This window comes from Dendrobates tinctorius, unplaced genomic scaffold, assembly GCF_039654945.1.
Source record: "Dendrobates tinctorius isolate UK_male_01 unplaced genomic scaffold, ASM3965494v1 ptg000022l, whole genome shotgun sequence".
Classification (NCBI taxonomy): Eukaryota; Metazoa; Chordata; class Amphibia; order Anura; family Dendrobatidae; genus Dendrobates; species Dendrobates tinctorius.
In genome coordinates, this window is record NW_027361690.1 from 94,961,612 (window position 1) to 94,988,455 (window position 26,844).

The 26,844-nt window shown below is 42.5% G+C and overlaps 1 protein-coding gene across 4 annotated transcripts in view; it reads left to right on the forward strand.

Moving 5' to 3' along the window:
* The first annotated feature begins 3,452 nt into the window (after positions 1 to 3,452).
* The window catches only part of ADAMTS7 (ADAM metallopeptidase with thrombospondin type 1 motif 7), a 100,822-nt gene continuing 77,430 nt past the window's right edge, over positions 3,453 to 26,844 (forward strand). For 3 of the 4 annotated variants that reach the window (XM_073568987.1, XM_073568985.1, XM_073568986.1), the window contains exons 1-8: positions 3,453 to 3,843; positions 21,001 to 21,356; positions 21,836 to 21,986; positions 22,093 to 22,298; positions 22,532 to 22,615; positions 22,912 to 23,036; positions 23,250 to 23,399; positions 25,053 to 25,196. In XM_073568987.1, coding sequence (XP_073425088.1) covers positions 3,783 to 3,843; positions 21,001 to 21,356; positions 21,836 to 21,986; positions 22,093 to 22,298; positions 22,532 to 22,615; positions 22,912 to 23,036; positions 23,250 to 23,399; positions 25,053 to 25,196 — 1,277 coding nt within the window. In that variant the 5' untranslated portion in view covers positions 3,453 to 3,782. The remainder of the gene's footprint in view (positions 3,844 to 21,000; positions 21,357 to 21,835; positions 21,987 to 22,092; positions 22,299 to 22,531; positions 22,616 to 22,911; positions 23,037 to 23,249; positions 23,400 to 25,052; positions 25,197 to 26,844) is intronic. The other variant, XM_073568984.1, reaches the window with a different exon arrangement.

Sequence of the window (26,844 nt, forward strand, 5' to 3'; positions counted from 1 at the left end):
GTCTCGTAGCTATGGATAATGGTGGTACTTGCTATGCGCAGGTCTGTTTTGCGATGGGCTGTATTCGAGGCGGGACTTCCTCTTCTTTGGCGCGTTGTCCTGCAATTGAGTGACGCAGAATGAAGAAGGTGGAACTTGCTTCTGGTGCAGTGCTTGTCCTCACGGTGGCCATAAACACATTTATATTTCAATAATCAAGCACTGTAGTCACAATGCACTGGGGCTCCTTGTGAAACCTTTAATTTAGTGGGATCCTGTTCGTGGACACCAAAAATTGTAATGCACATACTACTCTGATGTACATCACACACCATGTGGTGTGCAGATGTTACCATTTTGCTATACCAGGGAGAAAAAACTAAAAGAAAATTAAAGTTTGTGACACCTGGGTGCACTCAATTAACCTCTGCTTCCTTGTAGTGTGATGTAATGTGGTGCACTCCAAATAGTCCAGAAAGCAGAGAGGCCAGAGGGCCTGTTGATAACTTTTACTTGCATGAATATACAGGTACATCCAGATAAACGATTTAATGAAGATTCAATTCCAATGCAGCAATCACACTTTCTTTCCAGTATAATAATGCACATATATAAATTGTGCAGTGATTCATGAACTCCAACTTCTGCTTAGATACACAGTCCTTATCACACAGTTATCAGAAGCTGAAGCTGTGGTTTCTCATATACAGAAGCTTTGGCTATTTCCTTACCTGCGCGTTCAGCTTTCCTGAGCGACTACTCTTGTACTCAAAACGTCTCCTTCTCTACCAAGGCCAGTACCTGGTACCTGTTCATCTCACCATGTGACCTTATGGCCATATATGGAAAGCCGGGCTGTTTTTTTTTAACCCTTTACGACCTCCTGACAGCAGAACATGAGTGAGTATTTTTTTATGTGTAAGGTGTGTGTGTTTGCATATAGGAGGGATATGTGAGGGCTCATACTGTACATAGGGGCTATGTGTGGGCTTATTTCATATATAGGGGCGATGTTGGGGTTTATACTGTAAATTTGGGCTATGTGAGAGCTCATACTGCAAATAGGAGGGCTATATGGGGGCTCATCCTGTATAGGAGTTATGTGGGGGCTCATACTATGTATAGGGGGTCTATGTGAGGGTTTATACTGTTCATGGGGTCTATGTAGAGGCTTTTACTGTTTATAGGAGGCCTATGTTTGGGATCATACTGTAAATAGGAGAGCTATGTGGGGGCTCATGCTGTATATATAGAGGGTATGTATGGGCTCAAACTGGATATAGGGGGCTATGTGGGGGCTCATACTATAGGGGGCTGTGTGAGAACTCATACAGTATATAGGAGGGCTATATGGGGCTCATAATGTATATAGGAGATATGTGGGGGCTCATACTATGAATTGGGGTCTATGTGAGAGTGCATACTGTACACAGGGGCTATATGGAGGATAAGCTGTATATAGGAAGGCTATGTTTGGGCTCATACTGTATATAGGAGTGTTATGTGGGTGCTCATACTGTATATAGGGGGTATTTGTGGGCTCAAACTGGATATAGGGGGCTATGTGGGGGCTCATACTGTATATAAGAGGGATATGTGTAGGCTCATACTGTATATGGAGGCTGTGATTCGACTCATACTGTATATGGGGGAGAGGGAGGTCAGTATGCTTAATTCTGCTAAATTATTAAAGTACCACTCCAGCTGTGAAATATAAAAAAACAAATCTGGAATGGTGCTTTTTGTAGTGCAATTAATCTATTCTATTATTTCTAAACACTGTTTTTTGGAGATCCTTTGTATCCCCGTTAATTCTGCACCCACACACACAAATGATACACCATTTGAAAGGTAAACTTGCCCCCTTCAGCAAGAAAATAGCCAAACAAACCACACATCAACGATTTGATCACAAAATACAGTTTAAACATTGATCTTCATAAACCTGCAGTTAGGAAAAATGACCTGCAGGTGGCACCACAGTACCCCAAAGCACACTACCAACACATTTGTATACATGCACTGCTTTTTCGCCCCACACACACACACACGATACACCCACACACACAAATGATACACCATTTGAAAGGTAAACTTGCTCCCTTCAGCAAGAAAAGCGCCAAACAAACCACACATTCACGATTTTATCACTAAATACGATTTAAACATTCATTTTCATAAACCTGCAGAAAGACACAATGACCTGCAGGTGGCACCTCAACCAGAAGACATTTTTTGGCCTCTACTTATCAAAACAATTTATTGTATTACCAATCTACATATATAAACACCTAGTAAGACACAATAGCCCAATACTTTGCAAAAAGCAAATGGCAGTAACCTAAATATATGGTCTGCCATAGTAAGTGGTTCCACTCCATGAGCATGTATAAATAAACAAGGAGAAACGGAGTGATTGAATCCAAAGATTTTTTTGTTTATGAAAATATGAATTTTTATTCTAACAAGTGTATATAAAAACACACAATGATCATGGTACAGTTGCACATAAAATATGATGCCACAAGCCAGGAAAGGAGATAAGTGGGGATAATCAGAAGAGCACCGTCATGCTAAACCACCCACAGTAAAACAGCCCTTATGGGATATAGGTAAAGTACTGCTGCCTGTATAAAATCCTATCATGACCATAATGGGTCTGAGATGGCAGGAGGCTCCCAACATAGCCCAACATAGGCTTAGCATAGTAGGGGTGAGGAAAGCGGTAAACGTTCAACAGTACATAATCGTGCCATAGTGGCAAAGTAGTCACACAGTCAGAACGCTTACCTAGTGGTGCTCAGCTGCCCACGGTTGTAAGGAAGTCTCCGACGCGCGTTTCGCGCTTACAAATAGCGCTTTTTCTGAAAATTGATTGCGCTCCCGATGACCAATGTGAGAAAATTTTGCACGGGCCAAGCTAGTATTAATATAAAATAAAAATTATAACTGATATGTTAATATTAATATTGAGCAGAATTAATTTTAGCCTATTGGTTCGGACTTCTACAACAGTCATGATTTCACATGTGGCCCCTCTGGAAAATTAATTGCCTACCCCTTGGCCTAGACCTCGATATTTCTATAGCATTGCTCACATTCAAAAGATTTTTTTTTTCAGAAGTAGCCACCAGATGGCAGCACAGATCAAGCCTGAAGCATCTGTCAGATTCTCCTGCTGAACTGACCATTCCAAACAATAAGAAAATAGGAAGATCATCTATTAAGTGGATATAAATGTTAAAAAGCTGGAGGTATTTCCGCTTAGAATAACTAATAATCAAAATAATAAAAAAAAAATAAAAGTAATGCATGGTGAAAAAAAAAAGTGCCAGTAACCACTCCATAAAGATCTGCATGATGAAAAGGGGGCGGTAGAGAGGGACAGATGAAAGACAAGGAAAGCAAAGAGAGTGTGGGAAGGACAAGGGATAGGAGGCAGCACAAAAGGAGGGGAGACTTGGGTGCAGGAGGAGGGTCTGTGAACTTGAGAGCCCTAGACAAGAAACAGATGACAAGAGACAAAAGAGTTGGAGTATCTCCTGGATGTGGGCTACATTGTGTCACCAGAGGCCAGAACAGATACCCAGATGTATTGCTCCAGGAGACAGGGACGTAGCAAGCAATGATCCCTCCTATGGTGCACTACAAACCCCATCCGGCACATCTCCCTCACCGAGGGCACATGTAGAACTAGCAGATCACAAAGGACACCAAATCCTGGACCCCTGCCTCCTGGACCCCTACAGGAGCATGCTGCCCCCCAATCTCCAGAGATAAATCCACCTATCTGCACACTCAAGATGTGGCTCCTTCTCATTCTTCTCTGCTGGGCTGTGCAAGAGGTCACCTCACTGATCTCAGGTCAGTATTTCGGTAACGTTTATTACATTAATCCCTCCCGCAGGACGTTTGGAGTGTCAGCTCTTCGGGCAAGAATTGGTAAAGTACCAATTGGGGTATAAAAAGTAAGAGAAGCCAGAACCTTGGTGTCAGGTGAAATGGAATAATGATGAGTAGGAATGGTTGGTGGACATGCCATTGAGGCAACCTGTGCGGCCCCTCAGGGGCCCAGGAGGTAAAGGGGCCCGCTTCCACCTTCAAAGCAGGAGGAACTGTGCATTATGAGGCCCATATATTGTCCTTGCCCAGGGGTCCTCTGCTGTCTGCATTCAGTAAAGGGTTAAGCATGAGCAGGGTCTCCTTGTACATAATGGCTCCTCTGCCCCCACACTGCTGGGGATTGTACTCCCTTAACCCTATCAGCGATCATCGCCTGCAGAAAACCTGGGCTTGTTCGGAATCAATGCTTTAGAGAAGTCATTTGTACTGGGAGACGTCGCAGAACGATGCGACAATAATGGCAGGACCACTACATTTGGTAAAACTGAGGATGTTCTTCTAAAACAAGATTTCCCCACAATGTTTCCTTTTCATTGCTTTTATTTCCGATGACATTTTTGTGCATCAATGCTCCGTCCTTCGTAAAAGATCTGTGCGCCTAGAGTAGATCTCACTGGGGCGCTCATTAGTGAGTGCAATCCCAGCCATGGACTTTCCAAACACATAAAATGTTCCAAGCCGCAGTGAAACCGCAGGTCCCAGCGGATTAGGGGTCAGTGATGCGGTGGGAGTTATATATAGGAGTGGTGAGTGTAATTGTCGTATTCCGTATACAGTATATACCGGTCTGCCCTCAGTCCACATTGTGGGTGAGTAAGATGGGGGTCTGTGTGCCATCATATTCTCTGTACAGAACACCTGTATATCTTATTAATGTGTCCACCTAGTGACATCTCATAGTGACGTAAGCGGCTGCGGGACCATTGCAGGGTGCGTCTCCGCAGCCAATGATATATCATGGAGTCTCGTACTGCCGAAGCAATGCTCCTATACAGATTATCTGCTAATAACTGAAGCCAACTCTATTTCAGGAAGACTTCCCGCAAATACCAGATTGTATGGGCATCCATTGATAATATTGGGGTATTATGCCATCATGCTTTTACTGAGCATGCTGCTTCTCTTCAAGTATCTGATTGATGCACTACCGGGGTGAAACCTTTCTAGGCTCTGATAGCAGGATTGGGAATCTGAGCTGGGATTGTTGAAAGTGAATTGGTCACCAGGATTTTGCTACCTCATCTGAGAGAAGCAGAATGTAGGAAAATAGACCCTGATTCCAACAATGTGTCACTTAGATCACTGGGTGCAACAGTTGTGACACAGTGAGAGTTTTTAGATGTAGACTGTAGCAGAGCTCAGAGAGATAATCCCGCCCACACCAGGCACTGTAGCACATTGTTTATTGACAGTGAGCTGCTTATCACAGGAGGGGGGCGGGGTCAGTCTACCAGTCATGTGCACATCAGACCTGACAATGACAATCTCCTAGTGATAAATCATGCACTCTAAGTAAACAAGAGCACACAGCCTGATAAGTGACATATCGCTGAATAATGTGTTTCAGCCCCTATCTCCTGCTGTATTCAGATTACATTGCAAAAACTTGCTGACAGATTCCCTTTAAACTGAACAAATCCTTTAAAATGAAGGCACACCCCTACAGCTGACTGTCAAGCTCATCTTCACCCTGGCGAAGATTAACATCACTCCATGATCCAAAGTGCCTTGTTGTAGCGCCCCTCTGCCACCAAGCAGTGGAAGCTCAATGCCTCCCGAGCTATTCCTCTGTTAAAGGGGTATTCCCATCTGCAAGATCCTATCCCAATATCTAGGAGGTGTAACTAATAATAATAGTATTAGCAAATATTTCCAATTAGAAATGTAGTATAGTTTTTGTGATTCACTGTCTCTTTCCTCATGTGCAGGCATTGCAGGACCTTAGGTATCCATGGTTACGACCACTGATATAGTGACAGTTAGTTATCTAGTTGCTAGTGGTCGTAACCATGGATACCTAAGGTCCTGCAATGCCTGCACACGAGGAAAGAGACAACAAATCAGAAAAACTATACTACATTTCTAATTGGAGGTATTTGCTAATATTATTACTACTACACCAACTACATATTGGGATAGGATCCTGGAGATGGGAATACCCCTTTAAGGGCAGAGACACAAAGGCGTATTTTTTGTCTGAGAATCGCATCGTAAAAATCGCACTGGCTGTCTGCTCTCCTGACCTGAGCTTGACATCTGCACAGTAATCCATCATGCTGTCATGCTCGGGTCAGGAGAGGTGCCGGATGCGATTATCGCATGAAAAACATGGCAGTGTGACTCCAGGCTTAGTCTTACTTTGGTTATTACCCATTCCGTAGGCAGTTTGACATGCTATCCAATTTTAATGAACTATTCCAAAATCAAGTTAAAGTGAATTTTCAAGGACTGTGGGCAAAATGCTAAAATAATACCCCTCATAGTAACATCACTGTGGGCATTTAGCACTTTAGATGCCTGTGGCAAACGATTCAGTTGCAATCCCCTATACAAGTTGTAGATGGTAAAGTGTTGGGATGGACTATAAATGTAATTATATCACTTCCCGTCTGCCTACAGCGAAGTACTCAACTTGCCTAAAGGAGCATTCTTCTTTACGAATGACACCCACTTTAATGCCAATGTCACAAAAATGTTGGTGTCTACAAAGCGTTCACAAGCAGAGATGCACATTCACTTTGAAGCTCATAGGCCCCACGTAATAGCAGTGCCCACCTAATATGTGCTATTTGAAAATGGATTCTAGTTTGACCCACTACAGGCATATAGTTTAAGGGGGTTGTCTGGTCACAACCCTAAACGGTTGGGGTCCGACACCCAGTAACGCCCACTGATCAGCTGTTATAAGCTCCGGTGGTGGCCGTGTATAAGCACATTGAACAGAGCTGCACTGCACAGGTCCTTTCAATGTGTAGTGGTTGCTGCCAAGTGCTGCAGATTAGCTCATATTCAAGAGGACAGGAGCTCTTCTGCAGGATCCAGCAACGACCGTCCTAACATGAAAGTAGATGACAACCTCTTTAGGGATTTAAAAATACAGATTCAAGTTATAAAAAGCAAAAAAAAACAAATTCATATTTGGAAAAAAAGTCAATTAAATTTTTCACATGATATGAGTTCCAAGTTACAGCGCAATTGTAATAGGTCAAATGTTTTGAAAAATTCAATGTATTGCTCTGGCCATAACCTTCTGATCTTATCATGTAACTCAGATTATAGGTTCCCATTGGGGCTCTAAATTCTCTATCAGTATGTCTTTGGAGTAGCAAAAATTAATAGAGAATTTAACTTACCGATCTTATATGTACCGCAAACACATATAAAAAACAGAGAGGCCCAATGAGACCGGCAGCCAAGGCAGGCAAACCTAGTCCAAAGGTGTCTCCGTTAAAATTCCAATTTCATTAAAAACTCGTCATAGCAGGATAGCAATACGTGTCGACGCGTTTCAACTTACAAGTCTTAATTGTAACATGTAGAGTTAATGATGTTCCGATTAAATGTTCCGACTAAGACTAGTAAGTCAAAACAACATGTATCACTGTCCTGTTATGATGATTTTTTTAATTAAATTAAAAAACACAAATAAAGCAATTGGAATTTTAATGGCGACACCAAGTTTTCTGTTTCTATTGACATGTCTTTGGAGTGTGAAATGAAACCAGAATATTCAGAGGAAACCCACTGATATTAAAGGGAACCTGACAGCAGTAATTTAGAGGAGTTAGTAGGAGCGCTGTCACAATTCTGTTGTCGAGTGTCCCAGGTCCAGGGGCTCCTATCCTGTCTCTAACACTAGGGGAGCCCCAGCTACACCTGCTCGACAGATTGCTTCAGATGGTGAAGACGTCGGGGTCTCGTGCTTTGCTGTACTCCTGAATCAGCCCTTATCTGTCCCCTACAAGGGAACTGGCGAGGAATAGTGTATGTATATACACAAATCAGACAAACAAGGAAGGACGTACAGGGATAATGAACAGGGATAATGAATATACAATCACACAAATATGAACTCACAGACAACAGAGGAGAACACTGGGTAGAAAAGGTAGGCAATCTAAATAGGAGAGGATGGGGGACTTTATTATAATATACTCACAGGGGAGCGGTCCGGTATTGGTCCGATGGGTGTTGCGGTCCAGTGCCTCCCATCTTCATACGAGGCCATCCTCTTCTTTCCTTCCTGTCGTGGCTCCGGCGCAGGCGCACTGTTGAGGGGATAGCAGAAAACTGCAGTGTGCAGGAGCCGGACCTATCCTGGCACCTGCAGGACTCTGCCCTCAACAGGGCAGAGCAGTGCGCCTGTGCCGGAGCCACGACAGGAAGGAAAGAAGAGGACGGCCTCGTATGAAGATGGGAGGCACCGGACTGGACGCGACACCCATCGGACCGGACGCCGGGGTGAGTATAATCTAACTCTTTTTTTCTTATCTTTCAGGTTACATAGGGGGCTTATCTACAGCACTACAGAATGCTGTAGGTAAGCCCCTGATGTTGGTGCCAGCATCTCATATTCCAAAAAAGGGGTGACAGATTCCCTTTATTATAAAGTTGAAGTGCTTCTATTCAGTACTGCTGTGTTCTGGCCCCTCTCTGTCACGGTAAACCCGTGACAAGAGCTTTATTAGCTCCCTAATACAATTTTTAATTATTCTTCTTTTATACTTAAATGATACATGTACTTGTTTAAAAGTAATGTTAAATCTTCCCTGCCTGTCAACAAATCCCATTGATTTTGAGAATGTTTTTTCGTGGCACATTATAATTTATGATAATGGTAAATTTAGATTGATATATTTTGTGTTTATTTATAAAAAAATATCAGAAACTTGACAAAAATGTAAAAAAAATTCCAATTTTCAAACTTTGAATAATTATCCCTTTAATCCAGATAGTCATACCACACAAAAACATTAATAAATAACATTTCCAACATATTGGCTTTACATCAGCTCCATTTTTAAAACGCTAATTTATTTTGTTAGCCTTTTAGGAGGTTTAAAAATTTAGCAGTATTTTATCATTTTTTCAAGGAAAGTTACAAAATTTATTTTTTTGAGGGACCTCTCCAGGTTTGAAGTGACTTTGGGGGTGCTATATATTGGAAAACCCCAAAAAGTGATACAATTTTAAAAACAGCACCCCTTGACAAATTGAAAACTTCTGTCAGGGAGTTTATTAACCCTTCAGTTGATTTTCAGGAATTAATACACAGTGGTATAGCAGGAATGAAAAAGTGTTTGTTTACCACCAAAATGTCAGTAACTTCTGAACTGACCGCTACAGCCGGGAGACTCTAAGGCCGCTATTTGGGCATGAACTGCTATGACAAACATCAGGACCACACAATCATGATCTCGGTGTGTCAATTAGATTAAAGCGGAAGCCCCCACAATTTATTAACCATTTATTTGATGTAGTCACTTTTGACAGCAGCAACTAAGGGGTTAAACAGATGTGGACGCTGACAGCACTGATCGTTTGTGATACAACAAGTTGTCAGCTATAGTGTACAGCCGACAGCTGCTGGATTGTCACCTGTATGGGGATGCTATTCTCTTATATCTCAGGTCAGTAAAAAGACGTATTGGCGGTCATTAAGGGGTTACATCTCTCTTCTTTGTTTTTATGCTATTATTACACATTTGTTCTGTATGTACTAGGTATTATGGTACAAAAGTGCGACTATGAAGTGAGCCACTGTGGTTATCAATGAGACTGGTGCAGGTGGTAAAGCCCTTGAATATTGCAGGGTCTTTGTACTTACTGGCGGATCTGTATATGTACTGATTCAAATTCCAGCAAGGCTGGATCTATACAAAAGCTTCTTGTCCGCAGCAGTGGGAGGGAAATGAAATGACGATGTCAGCTGCAGCAGAAATACAGGCAAAGACTATATAAATGTTGCAAAAGAACTGACTTACTCATTTTTGAAGCACATTGATAAATACCGGCAGATATTCATTTTTCATGACTGTTAATGCAAAAAAAACCCTTTATTATTCAGATTTAGGGTCTTCTGCACATGGGATTGCTTGTGCTAGAGACAAGGCCCACCAGTAACCAAATCCAGGGCCCCACTTTTCAGCTACATGAAAATGTGACATTATCCTCAATCATAAATTTATAGAATTATGAACCAGGTAGATTATTAAATGAATAAGATGCCGACTGTGTCTGTACATAGTGATTTAAGTGTATAGTGCAAAGGACTGATCATATAAGATGGTGGTGGATTACTCCTGCACAGGGACCCACCAGAGGATTCTCCTGTTCTCCTGTGGGACAGTCCAAGCCTAGGTCCATAGAATTATATGAATACCATATTATGGATCTGTAGCACGCCATAATGCGGCCAAGTGCATGATCCCTGACTTTTATTATCTCCAATATGTGGCTTGTGTGGCTGTTTTAAAGGGAATCTGTCATCAGGTTTTTGGTACCCCATCTGAGAGCAGCATAATGTAGGGGCAGAAACCCAGATTCCAGTAATATATCACTTACTGGGCTGCTTGCTGTAGCTTTGATAAAGTTGCTCTTTTATCTGCTGATGATTTACCAGATCTTTTAATGAGGAAGTTCTGTATCACTCAGCCCCCACCACTGATTGACAGCTTTGTGTGTACACTTGCATAGGCAGAAAACTGCCAATCAATGGTGAGAGTGGTGTTATACACAACTCATGACTATGGAGGACTACAGGTTTCCTAGTCCTCTAGTGCAGGGTTCCCCAACTCCAGTCCTCAAGGCCCACCAACAGATCATGTTTTCAGGATTTCCTTTGTATTGCACAGGTGGAGCAATTATCACCTGAGCAATACTAAGGAAATCCTGAAAACATGATCTGTTGGTGGGCCTTGAGGACTGGAGTTGGGGAACCCTGCTCTAGTGATAATCTACTGCAAGTAGCCCAGTAAGTGACACATCACTTGAATTGGGGTCTCATCTGTACATTATCCTGCTCTCAGATTAGGGGGTAAAAATATGAGATTCCCTTTTTATTTGACACACGTTACTCCTGCGGACTCTGGATCAAGACGGGTATACAAAACGCTAATCATTTTTTGTTCTGCTGCAGATCTAGCAGTTCTCAGACTCTGGAGCTGTGTATAACCCCACCCACATCACTGATTGGCAGCTTGCTGTGTACACTGTGCATAGGCAGAAATCTGCCAATCAGTGATGGGGGTGGGGTTATACAGAGCTCATAAATATTGAGGACTACATGGTAACAGGTTTACGAGTCCTCCAGTGATAATCTGCTGATAACACAGTGAGTTTATGAAAACTACACCAAGCAGCCCTGTAAGTTACACACAGCTGTAATCAGGGTCTCAGCCCCTATATCACACTGCTCTCAGATTAGGTGGTAAAAACCCAGTGATATATTCCCTATAAAGTAACGTGTTATCAGATTCATACTGGTTTGTAAAGTGCTGCGCAATATGTTGGTGATATAGAAATAAAACTATCACTATGCTGCCCAAAGCACAGACTGGATGATTCAGACATTGGCTGCACGACTGCTGTGAGGGATGTTTTACTCAGAAATGCTGCCGAGTTTGGGAGTAAACATATTGGTAAAGTCTGTCAGGGACTATGACCCAGATTCATCATTTGCATTTTCTAAGTCACTTTTATTTTTTGTATTGTAGTATGCATTGTGTTTTTTGTGACAAATTCTTCAAAATGGTGCACACAGTTCATGAATTTTACTCTAAGTAAAAAAAAAAATGCTCTTTAGGCTGTGTACCCACGTAAGAGTTTTTTTGTGTTTTTATGCATTTTTACTAGCAAAAACACTTATCAGAAGCATTCCATTCATTTTAATGAATTCTGTACCTTTTGTGCATATTGATGCGTTTTTTCCCACGAAAAAAACGCATCGCGGTAAAAAACGCAGCATGCTCATTAATTTCGCGGACAAATTTGCATTTCTAACTATATTCTATGAGCAAGAGGATGCTCCTGTAAAAAAGCCCAAAAAATGCGCAAATATCGCACAAAAAAAGTGCGTTTTTCCTGGGAAGGAGTCTGTTTTTTTCTGCATACTTGGGTACATAGCCTTAACCTTTTTTTGCTTCTTTTTAGCCTCGAGTCACACAAGCGTATAGCATCAGATGTAAGAGCACAGGACGCGATATGCTAATGGCCCTCAGCTGACACTCGAGTGTCAGTTCTCTGTGCTCCAATCCTCCCGAATGAGATAATCGCAGCACAGGTGCGGAGGAGATGGAAAAAGTAATTTCTCTATCTCCTCCATTGCCTGTCTCGGCTTATATCAGACTGCACTGGGATGACATCTGAGTGCAGTCCAATGTTTCACACGCACCCATAGACTGGCATAGGTGCGTGTGAGCCGAGTCTCTCTGACAATGGCAGCATGCTGCCATTGATTTCTCATGCCGAATCCGCATTAGAAAATAATCACTCTTCTGCACTGCCCTATAGTATAACATTAGCCCGAGTGCTATCCAATAAAACATCAGCTAGCACTCGGCCGTGTTATATGCCAGTGTGAGCGAGGCCTTAGTGGAAAAAGTTGCACATTTTAGAAAAGGTGCAAAAACTAGGCACATATAAACACTCCAGGTGGGAACTGAGTTACATCTACAACAAATTTTGCTGCTAAAAAGTTACAATTGATTAATCAGTCAAAAACATCAGGAAACTCCATACACCACCCACAGTGGTGAGCATATTAAAAAGAAAAAGAGAACACATAAAATAGACTGAAAAAAAGGCACAAACGTAAAGAAGAATTAAAAGCAAACAGGTAAAAGACATAATAATAAATTTTATTTCTATAGCGCCGACATATTCTGCAGCACTTTACATCAAAAACTAGGCAAAAAAGGAGTAAATTCAACAATTAAAAGGGGCATGTGTGTCTTCGCTGACTAGTCCGAGGCCGGTCCTGGGATGGCTTCTCGCTGTGCTGCTTCATTGACTGACTGATCTATCCCGATCTATCCCTATGTATTATCGTCATAGAGAGACCTGTCAGTCAAAGGGATCTGGGCGGGGGGAAGTTGGCTCAGGACTCAGTCAGACTAGTCAGCCGAGACTCCTAGTCCCCAGCTGGCTTTTCAAAATATGTTTTCTCTGATATTTTGCAGTGTTTCAGAGTAAGGCCGGAGTCACACTACACCGAGATACGGCCGAGTCTCGCAGGTTAAAACCAAGCTCTGGCGCTGGCACTCCGGAGCGGAGCGTGCAGCCGCACAGCAATACATGGAGCTGCACGCTCCGCTCCGGAGTCCTGGTGCCAGAGCTTGGTTTTAACCTGCGAGACTCAGCCGTATCTCGCTGTAGTGTGACTCCGGCCTAAAACATATGAATGCAATCGCACATTGAGTCATGTTGCTTGTGGTTCGAGTAGCATGAATCTGAGGACAGGTTGCTTTAAAGGGGTTGTCGAGTCTAAGAGTCACTCTTTGTGACTGCAAACTGCCAAATCATGTCAGAGTCATTTCCCTGTACTCCTTATGTAGGGAAGGTGACCTGACGGACGGACAGACTTGTCAGAATAGGGAAAGGAAGGTTTGCACAGTTTAGACAGGTGTCAGTTATCACAGTGGGGGAAACAGCTAAGACAGTGTAGTGGACATGCAATAACTTGGGCTGACCATTAGAGGGCAGGGAGGAGTGTGAGTGAAGGGCTTGACATCAGCTTAGGGCTTAGGAAACCGTTGGTCATGGGGGGGCGGAGTTACAGGGAACCGGGAATGATATAAATTTGACAGGAGGGTTCCAGAAAGTTCCAGTCCCCAGGGGGAGGTCAAGTGACAGGAAGACTACGACAGTTTGTGCACTGTGAGGAAACCAAACCACGGGGACTGAGGAGAGAGAAAGTCAGGGGGTGGTCCTGACACAAAAGTACCGCAGTATAGACGAGGCACAGAGGTAAAGCATACCGTATTGAGAGACGACTGATCAGTAAAAGTACTGTTGGTTTACGGGCCTAAGGCGCCACAGTGACGGATCTGTCAGGAGCGTCGAAGAGTGAAGAGTGGACGGTGTGTACATGCACGTCCCCGGTGTAAATTACGGTGTGTGTGAAGCGACCCTGGATATGGATGGCCATGAAGGAGATATTGTGGTGTACTGTGAGGGCCGTCAGTCGGACGGTGGGAAAATAAACTTGGACCTGTTGTACCCGAAACCTGCCTCATCTTGTGTCTGTACATCACTGCGCGGTATCCAGAGGGACCACCCCTCAGCCCGACCCACCGACCCTACACCTAGCGGATGGGCGGTCATGTGACTGTGTGTGTTCGATTTGCAGACTGGCAGTCACATGCTGATTGGACTGTTCTCCTCTAGAATATTGAGTATGGCGCCCCCCCAGTGCCTCGCCACATAATAATAAGCCTACATCCAGTAAGAATTCCCCTGCAACTTCTGTTCCCCCTAAAGTGCTTTCCCCCATACCGTATAATGCCCCCACAGTGCTCCTCACACATGATGCCCCTACAGTGCCCCAAATACAGTACCATGCTCCCAATACGGTGTGATACTAACAGTATGTCCCCAATATAGTGTGGTGCCATCCAATACAGAATGATGTTCCCACTATGCCCCCACAATTCTGATACCCCCAGTACAGAATAATACACACACAGTGTCCCGCGATACAATATAGTTCCCTTTCTCCCATCACTGAAAAATATACTGATGCAGCAAAAAAAAAAAAAAAGCTCATGTAGTCTTGTTTCTAGGTTGCTCTGGCCCAGTCTGTGCTGTTGTTCAGGCTGAGCCTCAGCAGGCGCCATTTCGTGACACCATCGTGCCTGCTGTGCCAGACCCCCTGATTGAATGGTGGAGCAAGGAGGTGACTGCTCCACCATTAGTGTGTGGGACGCTGAGCAGGGCTGTTCGGCAGTAGGCACCTGGTCTCATGAGACCCATAATGGCCGTGTCGTCTGTCATGGGGAGTGTTTATTAAAATCTTTCCTAGGTTGTATTATTAGTGTGCACTGAAATAAAATCTAAAACTGACCAAACTAATACAAAATCGAATACTTTATTGGCAAGTATGGCAACCAAGCCAAGATCCCTGGGCTCATTACAGTATGGGCCGCACATGTGTATTTCCAGGTTTTCTTCTATACAGCTGACTCTAGGAACAAACCCGGCTCCATTGGTCTCTGTACATGTCTAGTCCCTGCATGGGCCAGCTAGCCCACCGGTGCCATACGGCAATCAGTTTCTACTGGCAGGAACGTTAGACACACTTCAATTCATGGTAATAGACATTGTAATATAGCCAGCACATGGGGCTGTGGACATCTTAGAAGTTTCACACCTTATTCCCAATAGTGGTGATATTTCCGCCATATACATTATGCATAATACAGAGTTTACTAATGTATTCAGATTGAAGACCCCATAACTACATGGGGGTTATACGGCCATAGCTGTAGCTATGGCTTTAGGGCCTCAAGGTTTATGTAGGGTTCATACAAGTGGATGCAAAATCATATATTTTACATCCAGAAAAAATATATTATTTTTTCATCCATATGACATCCAATTTTTACATGAGAAATATAATAAATAATAACAGACAAATACAGTTTCCAATCTTTATATTTTTTATGTATCTGTAAAAGCACCTGACGTACAGATGGTAACGGACACACGGATTGCATGCGGATGACCATCGTCATTTTTTTGGATGTAGATAAGCGATTTTGTGATCCCAGTCTTATGCTGCTTTTTCAGTCGCTTGCCACTTGGTGGTCGAGACAGATTTCATTTTGCTAAGGATCCTGCAAATTCTAGTTACACCCCTCCTCACTCATGAGGGAACGGTAACACATTAAAGGGAGTCTGTCAGCACCAACCTCTGTCCTCCCTCCTCCAAACTATTTATATGGTTCTCTGAAAGATAATGTAATCCATACCTTTACTTGCAGTCTATTGCTCCCGGACTGAAAAAATACTGTTGTAAATCATATGCAAATGAGGCTTAAGTGCTCTAGGATTGTCAAAGCACTTTGCAAGCCTCTGCTTCCTAGGCTCTATTCCAGCTCAACCCCACCTTCCTCTGCTAGACTGACAGCTCACTGGTCTGACTACACAGTCAGTGAGCTATTAGTTAAGCAGAGAAAGGTGGGAATTGGTTGGAAATAGAGCAAGGGAGGCTTTGGCTCAGGAAGTGCTTTGATGCTCCCAGAGCACTTAAAAAAGTGTGATTTAATACTTACTATTTTATTTTCTTTTTCAGTTAGGGAGAAACAGATTACACGAATAAAGCTATGGATGGCATTACCTTTCAGAATGCAACGTGGCCATATAAAGCGTTTGGTGGGTGGATCAGTCTGACAGATTCCCTTTAGGACTGCACAGTGGTTCTGTAAAATGCATTTTCCTTGTTGTTGCAGCCTTAGTCCACACGTGGGTCATAGACGTAGCCGGTCAGCTGGTTTTCCTCAGGCCAGCTGTGAGGCAGCTGCACATAGGACATGGATTGTGGGGGACACTGGAGTGCTAATTAGTGCTAGAGGGGGAAGGGAAGACCCGACATTGAAGTCCTCCAGGATCCCAGAGATGGGAACATGCAGACTACAAAAGATTGCAGGCTGCTTTTTTTACACGTCTTGGGAAAAATGTGGAAAAGAAGATTTTGGTATTTTTTTTTTTTTAGGAAAAAAAAGATGTAGTTCATAATATGAAAATAACAGTAGCTGTGAATTCTGGCTGAGATCACCATAGCCACAGGACGGACGTTACATAAAGCGAGGAAGCCCCAGTAATCTCCTCTTGTCATGAGTCATAGAAAATAGTTTTCGACAATCCCAACGAGAACACAGAAGAGCTTCTTAGTGCCAAGATTAATAAATATTGTCCTAGCGCCTTCTAAAGTTCCTACATTTACTCTACGCGAGCAAAGATTGGGCGACCATTCACTCTTAGTGCCTTGTGGAGGGCAGAATAGAGTAGCAGCTGGGCTATTGTTCCTTGGGGACTTTTGTTTTTCAGAGACGTCATCACTAATAAGCTTTTGGATGACAAATAGCATGAAAATGATTTCCACTATCCTATCAGCTCAAAACCTAAAAATATGAGATATTGCCGTTACCCCTACTCTAGCTGCTTGCAAAGTTTCACTCTTGGGTCAAGGAAGCTATGGATATGGGACAATCTTCTGTAGGGCCAGATGTGATTAGATACGTTGGTGAGATGCTTAGCTAATGTTCAGTGTAATGTTATGGATTGTTAAAGTGTTTCTTTGGTTTGGACATTCTGTTTGACAATTTGCTTACTGGAAAGTGACCCTTTGCTGCGACCACCAGTGGTCAATTCTTATCTGTGAAGTTTCAGTTCTCTAGCAGCGTCTCCAAAGAATAAATTAAGCATTATACATTGTACATTAAAGTAATGTGTTGTCTGTGTAATGCAAGATAGCAGGTCAGATCCTCCAGAGGAAGAGAAGCTCTTTGTAACCAGTCTTCAATCTGGCCAAGAGATGAGCATCTTCAACATACTTAGAATTGTTTAAGTGTAAGTGATACACAAGGTATACTGAATAAGTGATTGCAATCTATTAATTAATAACGAATATGAAAATTAGTTTTCAAAACTAGACAACTTTAAAATAATGGTGATGGAAGGAACAGATCCGCCTACAAAGATTTACCAAAATTTCTATATTTTGAATAGCAGGAATTATTTGGAAGAATGATTTTCTGTATTTCAGTTTTTGAGTTGAGAAAAAGCTCTATTTTTCAGATCATTGTATACTGTCCTGCTCAACTTTAGCCCCCCTTAATCTACATGTAAATAAAGATGTTAATTGTTTAGTTTTTTAACACTTATTTTTGATGAAATGTACATAATGCCCTCCCAGAGTATGATGTCTGGTGGAAAAATAAATCAAGTTGGATTAACAATTTGCATTTTATTTGCTTGACTTGTCTGGTATTCCCGCAATAAGGGCTCATGCACATGACCGTAATAATCAGACGACAGCTATCTGTTATTTTGACAGATCGCACTCATCCCCATGTTATTCAATGAATCGGAAAAATCGTAGCATGCATCGGCTGTCTCCGATTTCGGATGGCACTCAGTATTTATATCTATGGGTCGTGGAAAACATCGGACCGCACTCAGATGACATTCGAGTTCAGTCTGATTAAAACAGTGCTAAACATATCAGTCTGTATTTACTACTAGCATAAAATACTTTGCGCCATGAAAAAAAAAATTCAATAATCAGTAGCTTAGCTGCACTCTGAGGGGCCCACCCAAAGGTATGCTACTGTAACTGTACCAGCGTTCGCAGTGCATCCATACAGTTACACTCTGCAGCAAAGCAGAGTGACTCAGTCTCCTTGCCCTGCCATCTGGCCGCTGTTGGGCACTTGAGCCGGAGGGCCCCTTACCCATCTTCGCAACTCCAACTGTATTGGCTGGATGTCAACACTGTTGAAAACAATGATGAGACAGGGAACAACATGCTCCTTCTCCCATCATTCCCCTTCTGCATCTGACATCAGTGACACAGACAGTGGGCGCAATGACGTCAGTACATAGCGCCCGCTGTGCTGTGATGAGCAGGATCTTGGAGCAGTGGAGGAACGAGGAGAGTTGACTGGTGAGTACAGTATTTTTTTATGGGGAGTGCATTATACTGTATGGAGGTCAATTGGGAGTGCATTATACTGTACGGAAGCCTATAGAGAGTGCATTATACTATATAGAGGCCTTTATTATACTATATAGAGGCCTTAGGGAAGTGCATTATACTGTATGGAGACCTATGAGGAGTGTATTATACTATATAGAGGCCTGTGGGGAGTGCATAATACTGTACACAGGCCTATGGGGAGTGCATTATACTATATGGAGACTTATGGGGAGTGCATTATACTTTATGGAAGCCTATGGGGAGTGCATTATACTATATAGAGGCTTTTTGGAAGTGCATTATATTATATAGAGGCCTGTGGGGTGTTCATTATACTGTACAGAGGCCTATGGGCAGTGCATTATACTATATGGAGGCTTATGGAGAGTGCATTATACTATATGGAGACTTATGGGGAGTGCATTATACTTTATGGAAGCCTATGGGGAGTGCATTATACTATATAGAGGCTTTTTGGAAGTGCATTATATTATATAGAGGCCTGTGGGGTGTTCATTATACTGTACAGAGGCCTATGGGCAGTGCATTATACTATATGGAGGCTTATGGAGAGTGCATTATACTATATGGAGGCCTATGGGGAGTACATTATACTATATGGAGGCCGATGAGAAATACATTATACTATTTAGAAGCCTATGGGAAATGCATTACACTATATGGAGTCCTATGGGGAGTGCATTTCACTGTATGGAGTTCTATGGGGAGTACATTATACTGTATGGAGGCCTATGGCGAGTGTATTATACTGTGGAGGTCTATGGAGAGTGCCTTATACTGTATAGAAGCCTATGAGGAGTGGATTACTCTATATGGAGACCTATGGGGAGTCCATTATGCTATATGGAGGCATATGGGTTGTGCATTATACTATATGCAGGTTTATGGGGAAGGCAGTATACTATATGGAGGTCTATGGGGTGCATTAAACTATATCGAGGCTATTTAGGGGGCCATAGTACAGTGAGAGGGCCATCATACAGTGTGGGGATTACAGTGGGGGCCATCATACAGTGTTGAAGCCATCAAATAGTTTGGGGTCTACTAAGTGGTCAGTATACTGTGTGGGGGCATTATACTGTGTAGAGGGGAACATCAAACTGGGAAGAGGGAAGACGCGGAACATTATTAAATGTTAAGTGGGCACTTATTGTTATAGTTTGTTGTAACTTATTGTTATAGCTTATTGTATAGATTGTTATAATCCTGTAGAATGTAAGCCCGCAAGGCCAGGGTCCTCTTCCCTCTGTATCAGTCTGTCATTGTTAGTTTTGTTTACTGTAAGGCCGGTTTCACATTTCCGTTTCTTGACAGAAGGCCAAATTCGCCAGAGCTGTTAAAAATGGATCCGCTGCCGTTGTGGGCCAAATGGTCGTCACTGGATCCGTGTTGTGTACGGATCCGCTGGAGTCGGCATGTGGGCGAAATTTAAAGTAACCGCGGTCTGGGAAGGAGAGAGAGAGAGATTTTTTCGGCGCTTCCACATCGGTATTTAGGGTTAATATGCTCGGCAGGGAAAATCTGCCGGGCATGCGCACTATAAAATAGCGGACTGTCGCTGCAAAAAAACATTGCATCGTCCATCTCTTCCGCCTGGGAGATGCTAAAATTTTCACGGATCCGTCAAAAAACGGATCTGACGGACGAACATCAGTCAAAATCCACCGCTAATGCAAGTCTATGGGGGAAAAAAACGGATCCGCCGTTTTTTTCTAAAAGTGGCGGATTTTGACTGACATCAAAAAACTGAAGTGTGAAACAGGTCTTAGTGACATTTTTATTTTGATGTAATCCTGTCTAATGAACAGCACCATGGAATTAATGGTGCTATATAAATAAATAATAATAATAAAGGGGCATTGTGGTTATTTTGACTGTCAAAGGGGCACACAGAAGGCATTATTATGAGTTATCAGCAGGATAAGGGGTTTGTGCAGGTTGGGAATAGATGGGGACGGTGCTGGAAATGTGAGAAACCTGGTGACAGATTACCTTTAAGTGACCAGGCAGCCCTTTACATATTGTTATAGTAGTAAAGATAATTAAGATAATTATTTTTTTCTGGTTATTGGCTATTCTCTCATTTATCAGAATATTCATCAATATCCAAAAACAAGACAAGAGATAGCATTTTGCTCTAGTTACCTCGAGTGACAGCCAGATGGTATTGGTCACAGTAAACGTGACATAGAGGAAGTACATAATAAGTGATTCCAAGAGAACATCTTTATACATTCACCACCTTTGTAATACATGCCATCTTTAGTCACCGTATAGAGAATATGTACAGTATGGTGACCTTGTTTTAACCACAACACACACACCTTTCTAATAAAAAATGGGCATTGAATAAAATCTAAATATGAGTATGATGACCAACTCAACTTTTGTCTTCGCAGATGTTCCGCTCAGCTTTTCCCTGGATGCAGACATTGTTCATCCTGCACGAGTAGACGAACATGGTATTTTCCTAACCTATGACCTAACTCCCCGTAATTTACAGAAGAGGGGACTTTCTTCAATGACTACTTCCTCAACCTACTATGGGATTAAGTACAAAGGAGTTGAGTTGACCTTCAACCTCAGTCAGAACCACCAACTGCTGGCCCCTGGCTTCGTAAGTGAGTGGCGTAATGGAGGCATCCGTGAGTCAAAAATTAGCAGTCGACCCTCCAGCTTATGCCATATGCAGGGTGAAGTACAGACCCACCACCACCATGTAGGAAATGCTGCTATCAGTATCTGCAGTGGTCTGGTAAGTGCAGAACCATTGCATTTATTGCTGTCTGTGGGAACGAGCTCATTTTTCCTTCTTTATTTTCCATAAATTTTTAGAATGGATTAGTAGAATCTATAGTTCTTGCAGCCACATCTTACATAGCGTCTCATTGTTAGTTATCTTTCAGAAGGAATGGGATTTGGTTTGTCTGATGAGGGTTTCCCAGGTGTGTAGAGTCTGACATGTGTGAGGGATGTCTAATCCCAGGTGTTCAAGGTCAGACAAAGTGTTTCAGGTCTGACTAAGATGCCAGGTGTTCTGTGCCTGACAAATTTAAACATCTGTTTGTTTTGTATTGTCTTGCCAATCATCAGGCGTAAAGTTCCATCTTTGCCCCCCAGGTTATTCTCTTACACTTATATTACCCTTTGACTAACAAAATGACCAACAAAATTGTTTAATTGGCCACTTAACATTATTTTCTTTTTTATCTTCATGTTTTCATTTTCCACAAGAGAGGTGTCTTCCAGTTGGAACACGAGGATTTCCTTATAGAACCGGTGGCAACAGAAGTGCCCTCTTTCGAAAAAGGAATGCCTCATCGGATCTTCCGACGTCACTTGACTGAAGGATGGGAGTCAGGATACAGCAGCTGCGGTGTTAAGGGTAAGACTTCTTCTAAGTCCGACCCTGACTTATATTATATATCGATGTGAGACTTACTGTTTTGACAAGAGTGCTGAACACAGATCTACAATCTGTGCTTTGATAGAGTATCCAGACTCCCATGATAAGTGGGAGAGGAGACGGGAGCGCTGGGAACAGTCAAAGGCACGAGAAAGAAGAGAGCGACTTATATCTCGACGATCCATTAGCAAGGAAAAGTGGGTGGAAACCCTGGTTGTTGCTGACTCGAAGATGGTGGAATATCATGGAAAAAACAAAGTAGAAAATTACGTACTGACCATTATGAATATGGTGAGAATAAATGGATATTTGTTCATATTACTTTTGCAATATGCAATGAAACTTCCCCAAAAGTCGACTTTTTTGAGAAGACTACTCCTTTGGCCAAATTTTGCGTGATAGATTTTGGTTCGAGCATAAACTATGCATTTTTGTCTCATAATATGTTTGTATGCACCTTTGGAGTGGTCATCGCAAAAATCTTCCATGTATTGAATATACCTTGACTGATTTCTTTTTAATAGGTAGCTGGGCTTTTCCATGATGCTAGTATTGGGAACAGGATAAACATCGTTGTTGTACGACTGATCCTACTGGAGAGTGATGAGGTAATGTAAAGAGGCAGCCTATTTGACATTCAACCACCTTTTGGGCTATGGAACAACAGAATGAAGGAGGTGAAAAGTTTAGAGTAGTTGATTAGCTGCGAGAACGTGTTGGACGAAGGGTAAAACACGATATGACTAAGGGAATGAGATGATATCCGGTTGTGCAATATCTAACGAAAGTACATAGAGAGAAATGTAGAATGACTAAGGGCGGAACCGAAGTGAAGGAGGGGTGGCAAGGTAGAAGTTGGCTGGTCATCTAGTTTTTAATATGTCATGGTCTTCTCATTTCTAAGGAGGATCTGAAGGTTTCACATCATGCTGACAACTCTCTGCGCAGCTTTTGCAAATGGCAGAAGGGCATGAACATGAAAAGTGAAGATCATCCGTTACATCATGATGTTGCCGTTCTTCTAACCAGGTCACTAAATACTGAAAGACCACCAAGACCACATTATTCTACTTTCCATAGCGTCTTATTGACACATTACAGCTACCATTAGTATAATGCCCACCTAGTACAAATAGATGACCATAGTGCACATCTAACTCAAGACAAACAGCAGGTCAAACTTTGACCCATGTACCTCATATATACCTACACGGTATTACCTGCTTTTTATTTTATTTTTAGAAAAGACATCTGTGCCTCTATGAATCGCCCATGTGAAACTTTAGGTCTTTCTCATGTGTCTGGAATGTGCCAACCACACCGCAGTTGTAACATAAATGAAGACACGGGTCTGCCAACGGCCTTTACTGTCACTCATGAATTAGGACACAGGTGATTTTTTTTTTCATATTGTGTGGATTACAGAACAATTTTTCAGTAATCCTAAAACATGTACTGTCATTGTAGTTGTCCAGGGAAGTAGTCCATTTGGTTCGTATAAGAGGATAGTTCTCTAGGGGAATTTGCAATTAAAAGTCCTAAGGGGAACCAGGGTGTAATTGAGAATTCACTGTTTAAAGAGAAGGGAGGGGTGAAGGAGGAAAAGATGTATGGATCTTCCAAATTTCTGGAAACGCAGTATTTGTTTCCAACAAACTCTTGCTATGGACGAAAGTTAGACAGTCAATAAAGTTGCACCAGTGCCTGGGAACATGCGGTACAGTTCGCGCTGTTCACTCGTGCCGGCTGGCTACCGAAGGCTGCTCTCATCGTTGCCTCCTGCTCGTGCTGATCTCAGCGTGACCACGAGACAATGATGGGAGTTATATTCAGCAAAAGCTGGGTACCTCCTGTGTTAAATAAAGAATTTAATTAAAAAAAAATGGTATGGGCTCCTGCGCATTTTTTCATAACCAGCAGAGGGAAAGGTCACAGCTGGAGGCTGATTTTAATAACCTGGGACAAGGGACAATACCCATAAGATTTCCAGGCTATTAAAAAAGCTAACAGCAGTTTGCTTCGTCTGTCCTGGTGAATTTATGGGGGACCCCAGAAAAAAATGACATGGGGTCCTACTATAAATTCAAACCAGCAAAGGCTAAAAAGACAGAAAATTCTCAAGGTGCTAGCGGTAATCTCCTTGAAGTCACCACAGTTCATTGGGCCGCTCACAGTGAAGTATAGGAATGCAGCCTCAATTACCGGCGGTGACGGATGCCATCCGTATGTCATCAGTGTGCAGCATGCATTTTGTTTGTGCTGCGCAAAAAAAACTGACATGTCTGTGGGTTTTTCACATGGATACACGGTATGTGTAAAAACCTGCGCACTACCTTTGAATACAATGGGGTGTGAGTATGTCCGTATTTGTGGTCCTTAAAAAACGGACTGCATACGGACATAAAACACGGAAGCATCAAGAAGGCCTTAGAGTGTTAATAAAGGGTTTCCACAGCCTGAACAAATGTTTTCCTTTATTTTTCTATGCAAGGTAGCTTCTACCTAGTCCATACAAAATATATATGGCCTCTCTATGATAAGGATATGGCATGTCCGATTTCAGACTGCCGATCCTTTTGATCTTTTTGTTCTGTAAGTGATAACCTGGCACCAGAGATGTCTGACAAGAACACAACAAGTGCTTGTAAGAGTGGGCGCTTCTGTGTATAGTAGAGCCACGTGAGATAACTGCCCGCTGAGCGATCGGCTAAACCGCCATTCGGCTGACAGCTATCTACTGTGTGTGGAGTTTTACATTATATATCCTATATGTGGGCGATAGTCATTCATGACATCTCACATTTTATGCAAATTCTAGATGGGGTGGAAGAGTTCATTTGCATACATTTTGTCCAGGAAGCATTGCCTGCCCTGTGAGTCTCCATATGCCAGCTAGCAGTCTTTGTAAGGAGGATAGTGCACCGTAGTCTTTGGGTTAGTTGCAGTGTGTATATATATATATATATATATATATATATATATCTGTAAACTGCGCCTTTTCTTAGCTCAGCTACCTTGAATAACTCTTATTTCTCTATGACCTAGTTTCGGGGTACAGCATGATGGCATTGGGAATGATTGTGAACCCAAGGGAAAGAGACCACACATCATGTCTCCTCAGTTATTGTATGATACATCTCCTCTCACCTGGTCACGCTGCAGCAGAGACTACATCACCCGCTTTTTGGAGTAAGTTTTGGAAATCTTACCCTTACTTGAATGTTGAATGTAATAATGCATACCTTCCCTCTCTTTAATGATTTATTTGTTCTGTAGTCTGCTCAGTCATTTAATTATTTCAGTTTTAGGCTCTGTGCACACGGTGCGGTTTCTACTGCGGATCCGCTGCGGATCTGCAGCAGAACTGCAGGTGATGTACAGTACCATTATAGCCTATGTAAAAAAAAAAAACGCTGTGCACATGCTGCGGATTTTTCCGCGCGATTTTTGTGCGGAAAAAAAAGCAGCATGTCACTTCTTTTGTGCGGTTTTGCTGCAGTTTTCCACCTGCTCCATTCTACAAATCCGCAGATGGAAAACTGCACAAAAACCGCAAAAAAAAGGAAGAAATCCGCAGGAAAAATGCAGGTCATTTGACCTGCGGATTTAGTAAAATCCGCGCGGAAAAATCCACGGGAGGATCCGCACCGTGTGCACATAGCCTTAAGGTGTAATGCTTTGGACAGTTTGATGCAATGTGTAGCAGCCCCTGTTGAGTGCTGCAGATCATCTCCTATTCTCTTGAATTACTGATCAGTTTTACATCCATTTGTTGATGGATGGGTTATCGATATTGAGTGACCTTTCATGACCATATGTGTCATCAGGGATTTTCAAGTGCCTCCCAGCAGGTTCAAACTTTTAGTCATAGGGGTGGAGCCGGTACGGTTTCAGCCACTACTTTGTGCATAGAGGACGACCTCTTGCGCTGACTGACAGCTGGCTCTAATGAAGAGCCGGCTGTCAATCACTGCCAGGACAGGGTTACAACCTGCGCTCACTATGTACCGAGCCGTGACTGAAACAATGGCGCCGCCATCCCTATGACTGAAAGCAGGGGCTGCTAGGGGAACAAAGTTAATTTCCTCCTTGCAGCGAGGCTCTCGGTGCAGCAGCCGCACGGTGTCAGGACGCTATTAACCTGCAGAATAACCCAAAATCTGCAGGTTAAAGCTTTTTTTTTTAACATGAGATGTTACCCTTAATTTTTGGCAATGTGTTTTTTTTCTACATATTACAACCTGCACGAAAGATTAAATATAGAACTCTCGTAATTTTCATATTGGCCACTTGGGCTTTTTTAAATTCATACTTCCATTTGTTCCAGGAACCAAGACATTTACATTAGCCACAATGGTCAGATCCAAACCCTATCTATGTACTGTATTGAAGCATCTAATGAGTGTGTGCAAAGGGAAGCAGGTTCAGCTGTGACATCGCCTATTGTGATTGGCGGATTCTGTGCCATCTGTGCATAGAGGTGTCACCTGTCATTGTAATCCGGCCTCTGCTGATAAGAAAACTCTAGTAAACTCCACCTGAACGGACAGGAAATAAAGGATTTAAAAAAGCCCCAGTGGCCAAAAATTGAAAATTGCAATATTACTATTTTTTTTTTCTTTTAATAAAGATCGAATTAATTTTTTTTTAAACATTGCCTATTGGTGCCTTTTGAGTTAATAGAGCAGCTGTTCGTTAATGAGAGTATCAGTTCAAAACACTTGGTGCATGCCCTATAAAGACATGGTAAATTATATGCAACCATTTCATTGCTCTCAAATGCCCTACTCAATTTGCATTATTTACTGACCACATGGAAAATTAAGTCACGATATAG